A 12,337-nucleotide genomic window follows, 5' to 3' on the forward strand; every position below is an offset into this window, starting at 1 on the left:
AGGGTAACATCAATTCTGCTAAAATTGAAGCAGAACAAGCATCAAATTTACAGTGAAGCTTGTGTGGAAGAATGGCGAAATATTGATACTTTACAAAAAGTTTATAAGGACAGTGCCCCAGACAAATCAGTAGCAGTTTATAAATGGATAACTACTTTTAAGAAGGGCCAAGACAGTGTTGAAGATGAAGCCCACAGCATCAGGCCATCCACATCAATTTGCAAAGAAAAAATTAATCTTGTTCATGCCCTCACTGAAGCACACCAACAATTAACAGCCAACACCATAGACATCTCAATAGGTTCATTTTACACAATTTTGACTGAAAATTAAAGTTGAGCAAACTTTCCACTCCATAGGTGCCAAAACTCTTACATCCAGATCAGAGGCAGACAAGAGCAAAGCTTTCAATGGAAATTTAAGCAAGTGCAGTCAAGATCCTGAAGCATTTCTTTGAAGAATTATAACAGGAGATGGAACATGGCTTTACCAGTACAATCCTCAAAACAAAGCACAATCAAAGCAATGGCTACCAAGGGATGGAAGTGGTCCAGTCAAAGCAAAAGCAGACTAGTCAAGAACAAAGCTCATGGCAACAGGTTTTTGGAATGCTCAAGGCATTTTGCTTCTTGACTTTCTGGAGGGCCAAAGAATGATAACATCTGCTTATTATGAGAGTATTTTTAAAAAGTTAGCCAAAGCTTTAGCAGGAAAATGCCTAAGAACGCTTCACCAGAGAGTCCTTCTCCACTCCAACAATGCTATTCAGGCCTCTTATCAAACTAGAGAACTTTTGCAAGAGTTTTTATGGGAAATCATTAGGTATTCACTTTACAGACCTAATTTGGCTCCCTCTGACTTCTGTGCTTCCTAATATTAAAACTTTGTTAAAGGGCACCCATTTTCTTTGGTTAATACAAAAAAAGACTGCATTGACATAGTTAAACTCCCAGGACCATCAGTTCTTTGGGGATGGACTGAATGGCTGGTATCATTGCTTACAAAAATGTCTTGAATTGATGGACCTTGTGTTGAGAAATAACATATATTTTTTAAAAAAGAATAGGCTTACAAATCAATGGAACAGAATTGAGAATCCAGAAATGACCTTTATATTTATGACCACTGATTTTCAACAAAGGTGCCAAGGCAATTCAATGGGGGAAGGATAGTCTTTTCAACATGATGCTGGGGCAATTGGGTGTCCAGCTACAAAAGGATAAATTTGGACCCTTATACCATACACAAAAATTAATTCAAAATGGGTGACAGACCTACAATTAACAGATAAAGGTAAATCTCTTAGAAGAAAGCTTTGGAGTAAATTGTGATTTGGGGTTAGTCACTGACTTCTGAGATATGACACAAAAAAGAAAAAATAAATTGGACTTCATCAACATCTAAAACTTTTACACTTCAACACACACCATCAAGAAAGTGAAAAGGCAGACACAGACTGAGAGAAAATATTTGCAAATCGTATATCTGGTAAGGGCTTGTATCCAAAGTATATAAAGACCTCTTACAACTCAACAATAAGAAAAATAACTCAATATTAAAATAGTTGAAGATTTTATTTGAATAGACATTTCACCAAAAAGGACATACAAATGCCCAGTAAGCACATGAGAAGATGCTCAATTTGTCATGAGGGAAATGAAAGTTAAATCTCTAATGAAATGCCCCTTCACACCTACTAGGATTACTATAATTTTAAAAGACAATAACTAATGCAGGTGAACATATGAGAAAATTGGAACCCTCATACCTGCTGGTGGCAATGTAAAATTGTCCTGCTGCTTTGAAAAAAATTTTAAATAAAGTTGCCATATGACTTAGCAATTCTACTCCTAGATATGTACTTAGAAAAAATTAAAACATATGTCCTCACAAAAACTTGTACACAAGGCCAGGCACAGTGGCTCACGCCTGTAATCCCAGCACTTTGGGAGGCCCAGGTGGGTGAATCATGAGGTCAGGAGTTCGAGACCAGCCTGGCCAACATGGTGAAACCCTATCTCTACTAAAAATACAAAAATTAGCTGGGTGTGGTAGTGCACACCTGTAATCCCAGCTACTTAGGAGGCTGGGGCAGGAGAATCACTTGAAACCAGAAAGCGGATGTTGCAGTGAGCCAAGATCACACCACTGCACTCCAGCCTGGGCGAGAAAGTGAAACTCCGTCTCAAAAAAAAAAAAAAAAAAAAAAAAAAACACACAGAAACAAAACTTGTACACAAATGTTCATAACAGTATTGTTCATAATGGCCAAAAATGTCCATTAACTGGTGAATGGCTAAGTAAAATATGGCATATCCATAAATAGAATATTAGTCCACCATAAAAAGGAATAAAGTACTTATACATGCAACAACATAAATAAATCCCAAAAACATTATGCTAAGTAAAAGAAGCCAGACACAAAAGCCCACAAGTACAATTCTATGTATATGAAATTTCCAGATGAGTCAAGTCTATAGAGATGGAAAGTAGTTCAGTGGTTTCATAGGAGAGGGAGTAGACATGAGGACTGACTGCAAATGGACACAAGATTTCTTTTGGGGGGAAATGAAAATGTTCTAAAATTAGATTGCAATGATGGTTGGACAACTCTGTAAATTTACCGAAAGTTAATGAATTTATATATATATATATATATATATATATATATATATAATTATATATATAAGAATAGATATATTTTCAATATATATTCTTTTATATATGTTTTATGTGAACTTTATGGTTTTTTAAATTATATCTCATTGAAACTGGTTTTTTAAAAAAGATAGGAGTAAAAAGACAATGCTTTATCCAGGTGACGATACTTGCTAATGGTGAGTTTTTTTAGGCATTCGTTTATGGATTAATTCAGAAAATATTCATTAGTACTATTATGATAGATGCTGGATATCAAAGATGACATAGTCTCTGCCTACCAAAAGCTGATGGAGAGAATGAATCATTCGTAGTAGCCAAAATATGGAAACAACCCAAATGTCCATCAACATATAAATGGATACAGGGAGTATAGTATATATATACAATGGAATAATATTTATCCTTAAAAGAGAAAGAAATCCTACCATTTGTGACAACATGGATGGACCTGACTGACATTATGTTAAGTGAAATAAGTTAGTCACAGAAGGACAAATACTACATGATTCCTCTTATGTGAGGCCTCTATAATAGTCAGAAGTCTAGAAGTAGACAAGAGAATGGTGGGTATCACAGGATAGAGGGAGGAGGAAAATGGGGAGTTGTTGTTCAGTAAGTATAAAATTATAGTTATACAAGATGAGTAAGTTACAGAGATCTGTTGTACAATATAGCACTTACAGTTAATCATAAGATGTTTTGTAATTTAAATTAATTTATCAAGAGAGTAGATTTCATGTTAAGTATTCTAACCACAATAAAAAAGTGGGTGGCACGAAGAAATTGTCGGAGGTCATGGATATGTTTAACATATGGATTGTGGAGATAGCAACATAAGTTTATACATATGTCAAAATTTTCCAGGTTGTATACATTAATTATGTGCAGTTTTTTGGATACCAGTTATACCTCAATAAAGGTGCGGGGGTGAGGGGAGGCCAACAGTGTGTGGGACATGGCACTAGTAGAGAAACAGTTAGGAGCTCCAAAAGAGGAAGTGCATGTGGAGGGCAGTTGTGTCTTCAACAACACTAAAAAAGGTAAGCCGGGGGCATATCCTGAAAGGCCTATGTGTCTTGCTAATAAATTTTGCTCTAACTTACAAGTATGGGTTAGCAATTATGGTCTTTTAGGTTAGGAAGAGGTGCAACAATTCACAAAGCTATAATAAAAGCAAAATGAGGGATTGAACATGGAGATATAGCAATACCCATGGGAAAACTAGACAGGAGAGAATAAACAGAGAAATATTTAGGAGGCTTTAAATACTGGAAGGTGTTTGGGATTGGAGAAGGACCTTCAGATTTTATAGTGTATGTTACAGCAATACATACATCGAGAAGTGGTATTGGGGGTAGGTCTGAGCTCAAAGTTGGCAAAGACAAAGTCAGACCTCAGGCCTCTCCAGTTTTTATTGGACCATCCCCAAGCCAGCCCACAGAGATGGGAAAGGAAGGGAAAGGGGAAGCCACTATGTTGGGTTCTGCAATGGTACCCACAGGAACCATGATGCTGGGGCCAGACCAGGCGGTGGCATGGATGGTGGACACTACCACACACACACACAAGCACGCACACACGTACACACACACATGGGCGTGCACACACACACGGTGCCTCTTCTAAGAAGACCAAAGCCAGAAGACTCTTTCTTGAAAGTGAGCTATGAGTCATCTACCCTGAGTCAAAATGACAGAGTTCCTTGTTTACTCAGTTTGACCCGAGAAAAAGGATAGAGTCAAATCTGGATGGAGAATCACAAAATCTGTTGATTTGTAAGGAAAACACTTCTGTGCTGCTTGTCAAAATGCAGATATTTTAGTTAGAAACTTATTTTAGAATAATATGTGTTAGGACACCCTTCTTCCCCTGACATCATCATGCAATTGGAGAAACCAGAGCTTTATTTTCCAGCGCCAAGGACCCAAGAGGAGCTTCGAGTCAGACCATATTAGATGGACCCACGACAGAGATTTAACCCAACTTTATGTTCCAAGATTTCCCAGAGGGTCGCTAAAGAATACTCCTAGGAAGCTACAGAACATCTCCTTTTTACCTCTTAGAATTGCCAATACAGGGATTCAGCAACTTAACCATTAGCCCTGCTACCTACTTCCCTTCCCCTTTCCCTGAGTGGCTTATCCAACAAGACTGACAAGAGTTACTCCAACAGGAGAGGGAAGACAGGCATCTCTACAGGATATGCAGATAAAGACATTGCTGTCTTGGAAGAAATAAATTATTGAGATTCCAAAGACTGAAATACTTTCTCTCAACCAACCAACCATCTCAGCTTGAAAGAGAAAGAAAAAACAATTTTTTCTTCCTGACATGATGGAAGAAATAGAGATGAGAGTGGATCAACAGTTGGAGGATTCAGAAGTTGACAATGTTGGTATCACAGGTGAAATCCTTCCAGGAACACTACAGTGGTGAATGGTGGATTGTAGCAATGGATTTGGAATTTTAAAGAAATTATATCAGCAATAGATTCCAGTCTGCTTCCTTGCTACACATAATTTTGGGATGAGAGTGGGGCACATGGAAAGTAGCTTCTCTGTGGAAAGAGAGATGGGATACCAATCAGTTATAATTCCTTATAAATACTGTGAAGTGAGTTGTCCCTTTTGCTTTGAATCTATCTTTCCTCCTTACCCTGATAGCAATAATTAATAAGGAATGTATAGAAGTTGAATGCCTTGCTACAAATACTTGATTCTATTTTACTCATTGGCTCCGAAAGAAGCACTGTTTGATGGAAAGTGTGTATGTTTTAGAATACTGCAATCAATGATAAGACTCAAAATCAGTATTTCAAAGCAAAAGAACAAAAACAAAAAAGATATATGTAAATAGAGCTCAATGGCTTTAGTCTCTGAAAACTAAAACAGCAAAATAATGAGAGTAGAGTACATATAGTAGATTTTTTTTACTTTTCAAAAATTGACTTCTATTATCTTTGAGGGGGGTGGTGGAAGGAAATTCTGTTGTGTGCTTTCCATTTTCAGTACCAAATAAATGTGTATATAAATAAACATTAAAATTTTAAAATTAGATATGCCTATCAATTTTTTAAAAACAGCAATAATTTCAAAATACAAATTTCTTTTCAGGTGAAATTACTTACGGTGGTAGAGTCACAGACAGCTGGGATCAAAGATGCCTTCGTACTATCTTGAAAAGATTTTTTTCTCCTGAAACATTAGAAGAAGATTATAAATACTCTGAGTCAGGTGAATGACTTTTCAATATTACAGAAAAGGCCTTTCCCAAGAAGATGTTGACAGCATCTCTTAGTTTCCCATCCAGGGGCTGTCTGTGTCGGGTCTCCACAACCCTGTTATAGCCACACCCTATCCCCATGCTTGGCCACCTTCAGGGCTGGTTTGATAGTACGATCACAGAGATACATAGTGCATGGTAACTACTTTGAATTACTTCAATTTTAAAGTTTATTGCACTGTGTCTAAATTTGTTTTCAATGTTATGTTCTAGTATATTTTGAATGTAATCAAATGAAACATCCAGACATAGTGGCACATGTCTGTGGTCCCAGATACTCAGGAGGTTGAGGTAGGAGAATCATTTGAGCTCAGGAGTCCAAATCCAGCCTGGGCAACATAACAAGACCCAGTCTCTAAATCATAGTAAATATTATTATTACTACTATATAAAAGTTTAAAAAAAAAAGAAAAGAAAATGTCTATTACAGCAAGTTGAGTAAAAACCAGATCTGTGAGTTGGAGATAGCTCATTATGAGTCAGACAGCAAACAGATTAATTGTCCTGAGTGTTGATCCCCTTGGAAGGAGCAACTTGATTAGTACAAGCTCATAAAAGCTCCTACCATTGAGCATCAGTCAGAGCTGATAAGATTCAACTGTATATCCTGCAATCACTATAGATAGTTGAATAACCCTTAGATTTCAAGGTAGCTTTTAGTTTGGGGAATTAGAGAGGGCTGTTGTTGTTTATCAAACAAATATGAAAGCAATCTCTAACACAAGCATAAATTTAAGCCCTTAATGAGTTACACCTTTCAGCAGCATATCCCTGGATTCTCTGCATCTTTAAATGCTCTGGAGAAGGCATCTGAAAAATTAGGACAGTAATGAGATTCTCAAGGCCTGAAGAAAAGGTAACAAAACTAGACACAGCAATGAAAGCATGAAAGCTTAGGAAAAACAGTCCCCCTTTCTACATGAGCCAGCTGATTGCAGCCACCATCTGCACCACGCAAAGAAAAATCAAACTTGGCAGTACAAAGCCAGTCTATTTGAGACAAATTTGTCTTCTGTGTTTTTAATAACAGGCATCTATTTTGCACCCATGGCTGACAGCCTACAAGAGTTTAAGGACTACATTGAAAATCTGCCTTTGATCGATGACCCAGAAATTTTTGGAATGCATGAAAATGCCGATCTAGTCTTCCAGGTATGTGGCCTTTCATCTTAAAATACATATTAATGTTGTGTATGTAAACTCAAAACATCAATAATCACCCTCACTCACTCTGGAAATTATAACCTTCCTAAATAAACAAATAAAATAATTGTTTCACCTTGACTTCAACATTTGGTTCCAATTTAGCCTGTTACCTCTGGGTCCTTTGCAGAATCCTAAGACCATCATGCATTTTCCCTGTCACTGGCCAAGCCCCTCCATCTCCAGGCCTTCTGCCTACTCTGTCCATAATCTACCTGATCACAGTCCAACAATTACATGAGGATTTCAGTAATAATATAGCCCTCTCCCTTCGCCCTTCTTCTACCAGGCTGGGCACATTTGTGTCATATACACAAAGGTCGGTGGATCCATACATGATTCAATTATAAAAATACAGTGACAAATGTCCAAAGCAGATAAATTAAAACACTGTTTATTAAAAGCATGGTCACAGTGCCAGATCATAACCCAGAGCAAACTGGGTTGTTTTACTCCTCTGTGTAAGACCTTGTGATGCTGCACCATTACCTAAGGGTAGTCCAAGCTCTTCAGCATGTACTCGAAGCTCTCCCATGACCTAGGCCTACTCAGAGTCACCAGGCACCAGAACCAACCCCTGTACTTGGACTGGACCTAAAGAAGGAGTCAGTGAAGGAACCCCAGGGCACCACATTCCTGCCATGGACCTCTGAGATCCTAGACACAGGAGTTCTTGTGACCCCCCACAGACCTTTGGACTGGCAGGCAGAGCAGCCCAAAGAATAAGCAGAGGCACAATTTGAACCCACACACAGCCCAGAAGGCTTTGCTGTGCTGTACAGCTGCAGGATAACACTACCACAGACACTCATCCCCCAAAGCTATCCATGTTACACTGAGTGGCTGCAGCTCCTGCTATCTGCCAGGCCAGGAAAGAGCAGGGCCTGGGCGTGCTCATGCCTCAAGACAGGCCCCACCGCCATTGCTACAGGCCCAAAGTGCATCTATTCCATGCACCCCTTTGCCTGCTGGCCCCTCCCAAGACCACCTCTGAGGCGTCTCCTGTGGGAGAGTGCCCACAGCACAGCCTGCACGGCCCTGCCTGAGTGTTTTATTGGCAGCCCAGGAGTAGTTCACCACCCCCATCACAGCCAGTGCTTGACCCCTAGGGGCCAGGGGAAAAATCCACAGTTCTGGTCCCAACTCCCCAGGACTCAAGCACACCACCCAGGGATATCAAGTTGATATCTGTGGCCTGAGCTCGACTAGGGGAACACAAAGAATAGTATGGCATAGGTTTGTATGCCAGCAAGGGAGCTGGTCACTCCTCTTTTTTTCTTTTTTTCTTTTTCTTTTTTTTTTTTTTTGAGATGGGGTCTCGCTCTGTCATTCAAGCTAGAGTGCAGTGGCGCGATCTCAGCTCACTGCAACCTCCATCTCCCGGGTTTGAGCAGTTCTCCTGCCTCAGCCTCCCAAGTAGCTGGGATTACAGGTGCCTGTCACCATGCCCAGCTAATTTTTGTATTTTTAGTAGAGACAGGGTTTCACCATGTTGACCAGGCTGGTCTCGAACTCCTGACATCAGGCGATCCACCTGCCTCGGCCTCCCAAAGTGCTGGGATTACAGGCCTGAGCTACTGCGCCCAGCCCACCCCTCTTTTTCCAGGATGAGCATGGCCTAACAGCCACCACTTTTCCCTTATGGAGTTCCATAGCCCAGAATGCCTGGGCTGGCTCAGTGATCTGGACAAAAATGGCTTGGGACAAGCCTAGCTGGTTGGGCCTGCTACTTGGGCAGAGACTGGAGGGAGACCCACCGGGTCAGGGAGCATGAGCTGGGCAGGCCCCACAACCATCCGCTGGGCTGAGAAGCCTAGGCAGCAAGTGCCATATTGGTTGTACACTGGCAGTGCCACTACCCTGTCCAGGGAGCCTCCACCTTTGAACAACTGCATCACCAAACCACCTGCAGACATACTCCACAACTCACTCTAACTTTGGCAAGCACAGGGGATGGGCAGTTACCTAAGGAGTAAGGGGTCTTCTAGAGACAGTCCTTGGTGCAAACCACCCCTAAGAAAGGAGGGAGCGCACTCCACCAGAGCCCCACTTGGGACAAAGGAAATGGGGGTGTGATGCCAGCCACTAAAAGAGTCACCACCAAGGCCTAGGAATGGACTTAAAGAGGGAGCATCTCTCATTTTGCACCCTCACCCACATTCTCATGGAGCCCTTCCTGTTGGGGCCTGGTAAGTGTGTGTACTTCAGTAAGCTGCTTTTCTGTGATTCTTCATTGGACCCACCCCTGCTGAAAGTAACTGTGAGTTGGAGGAGCATGCTTCTCTGGTGCCTCCACCCCCACTGAGGGCTATTGCAACTAAGAGCCTATGTGCTGGCTCTTTTAAGCCAGGCTACAGCCTGAATTACAATACCAAACAAAAATAACATTGCTACAAGCAATGCCTGTCAAACACACTGCATAAACCTATATGTAACCAAGGAGCCCATATAGAGCATTGCCCCTCTGAAAGCACCCAGAAACAAAGCCAATTGATTGTACACAACATACATCACCGTCATATCCTCCAGGAAAAAAAAGAATAAAAAGTCAAAAAACTCCATCCAAACAAGCAAATTCAGAAAGATAAAGAGGCATCAATTCCTTCAGATAGATAAGAAGAAATCCACACAAGAACTTCAGTAATACAAAAAGCCAGAGTGCTTTGTTACCTCCAGAGAATCACACTAGTTCCCTAGCAATGGATCCTAGTCAGATTGAAATGTCTGAAATAATAGATACAGAATTCAGAATATGTATGACAAGGAAACTCAATGAGCTCCAAGAGAAAGTTGAAATCCAATGCAAAGAAGCCAGAGAAATAATCCAAGGTTTGAAAGATGATACAGCTATATTAAGAAAGAACCAAACAGAGCTTCTGAAATTGAAAATCTCACTACAGGAGTATCAAAGTGAAACTGGAAGCCTTAACAACAGATTACACCAAGCAGAAGAATGAATTTCAGAGCTCAAAGATTGGTCCTTTGAATCAACCCAGTCAGAAAAAACTAAAGAAAAGAGAATTTTTTATTAAACAAGCAAAGGCTCTGAGAAATATGGGATTATGTAAAGTGACTAAATCTACGATTTATTATCATTCCTTGGAAAGAAAAGAAAGTAAGCAACTGGAAAGCATATTTGAGTATATAATCCAGGAAGATTTCCCCAATCTCACTAAAGAAGTTGGCATGCAGATCCAAGAAATCCAGAGAACTCCTGCAAGATACTGTATAGGCTGACCATCCCTAAGACATAGTCATCAGACTTTCCAAGGTCAAACCAAAGAAAAAATCTTAAGGCATTAGAGAAAAGGGCCATATTACCTATAAGGGGAATCCTATCAGAATAACAGCAGACTCTCAGCAGAAAACTTAGAAGCCAGAAGAGATTGGGGGCCCATTTTTAGCATTCTTAAAGAAAAGAAATTCCTGGGCCAGGCACAGTGGCTCATGCCTGTAATCCTAACACTTTGAGAGGCTGAGGCAAGTGGATCGCCTCAGCTCAGGAGTTCCAGACCACCCTGGGCAACACGGTGAAACCCTGTCTCTACTAAAATACAAAAAATTAGCTGGGCGTGGTGGTGTGCACCTGTAATCCCAGCTACTCAGGAGGCTGAGACAGGAGAATTGCTTGAACCCAGGAGGCAGAGGTTGCAGTGAGCTGAGATCATGCCATTGCACTCCAGCCTGGGTGACAGAGTGAGGCTCTGGAAAAAAAAAAAGAAAAGAAAAGAAAAAAAGAAAGAAAGGGAAGGGAAGGGATTCCAGCAGAGACTTTCATATCCTGCCAAACTAAGCCTTATAAACAAAACACAAATAAAATCTTTCCCAAGCAAGTAATCACTGAGGGAATTTGGCACCAGCAGACCAGCTCTACTAGAAATGCTTAAGGGAATCCTAAACATAGAAATGAAAGAACAATACCACAAAATCACATGTAAGTACATAGCCTACAGACTGCATAAAGCAACTACACAATTGAGACTACAAAGCAACTAGCCAACAACACCACAACAAAAACAACACCTCACATATCAACATTAACCTTGAACATAAATGACCTAAACATTCCACTTAAAAGACATAGAGTGGCAAATTGAATTAAAAAACAAGACCCATCCTTCTGCTGTCTTCAAGAGACCCATCTCACATGTAATGACAACTATAGGCTCAAAGTAAAGGGATGGGAAAAGATCTATCATGCAAACAAAATAAAAAAGAGCAGAGGATGCTATTCTTGTATCAGAGAAATCAGACCCTAAACAAACAACAGTAAAAAAGGACAAAGAGGGCATGATATAATGATAAAGAATTCAATTCAAGAAGATTTAATGATCCTAAATATATATGCTCCCAACATTGGAGCACTCAGATTTATAAAATAATTACTTCTACCTAAGAAAAGACTGTTACAGCCACAAAATAATCAGAGGAGCAGGGGGTGGGGGGACTTCAACACTCCCCTGACAACATTAGACAGATCATCAAGGAAGAAAACTAACAAAGAAATTCTAGACCTAAATTCAGTACTTAACTAATTGGACCTAATAGACATCTACAGAATATTCCACCAATAACCAAAGAAAACCTAGGAAATACCAGGATATTAGCCTGTGCAAATAATTTATGGCTAAGGCCTCAAAAGCATATGCAGCAAAAACAAAAATTGACAATTGTGACCTAATTAAACTAAAGAGCTTCTGCCCAGCAAAAGAAACTATCAATAGAGTAAACAGACAACCTACAGAGTGGGAAAGTTTATGTGCAAACTATGCATCTGACAAAAGGACTAATATCCAAAATCTATAAGGAACTTAAGAAACCAACAAGCAAAAAACAAACAGCCCCATTAAAAGAGGGCAAAGGACATGAACAGACATTTCTCAAAAAAAAAAAAAAAGACGGCCAGGCGCGATGGCTCACGCCTGTAATCCCTGCACTTTGGGAGGCTGAGGCAGGTGGATCACATGAGGTCGGGAGTTCGAGACCAGCCTAAACAACATGGAGAAATCCTGTCTCTACTAAAAATACAAAATTAGCTGGGCATGGTGGCTCATGCCTGTAATCCCAGCTACTTGGAAGGTTGAGGCAGGAGAATCGCTTGAACCTGGGAGGCAGAGGTTGAAGTGAGCCAAGATCATGCCATTGCACTCCAGCCCGGGCAACAAGAGTGAAACTTTGTCTCAAAAAAAAA

The 12,337-nt window shown here is 40.3% G+C and overlaps 1 protein-coding gene across 1 annotated transcript in view; it reads left to right on the forward strand.

The window, feature by feature from the left end:
• The window catches only part of DNAH6 (dynein axonemal heavy chain 6), a 354,720-nt gene that overhangs the window by 323,298 nt on the left and 19,085 nt on the right, over window positions 1–12,337 (forward strand). Inside the window, exons 69-70 of the mRNA XM_030828117.1 lie at window positions 5,775–5,894; window positions 6,974–7,095. Coding sequence (XP_030683977.1) covers window positions 5,775–5,894; window positions 6,974–7,095 — 242 coding nt within the window. The remainder of the gene's footprint in view (window positions 1–5,774; window positions 5,895–6,973; window positions 7,096–12,337) is intronic.

This window comes from Nomascus leucogenys, chromosome 14 (genome assembly GCF_006542625.1).
Source record: "Nomascus leucogenys isolate Asia chromosome 14, Asia_NLE_v1, whole genome shotgun sequence".
Taxonomy (NCBI): domain Eukaryota; kingdom Metazoa; phylum Chordata; class Mammalia; order Primates; family Hylobatidae; genus Nomascus; species Nomascus leucogenys.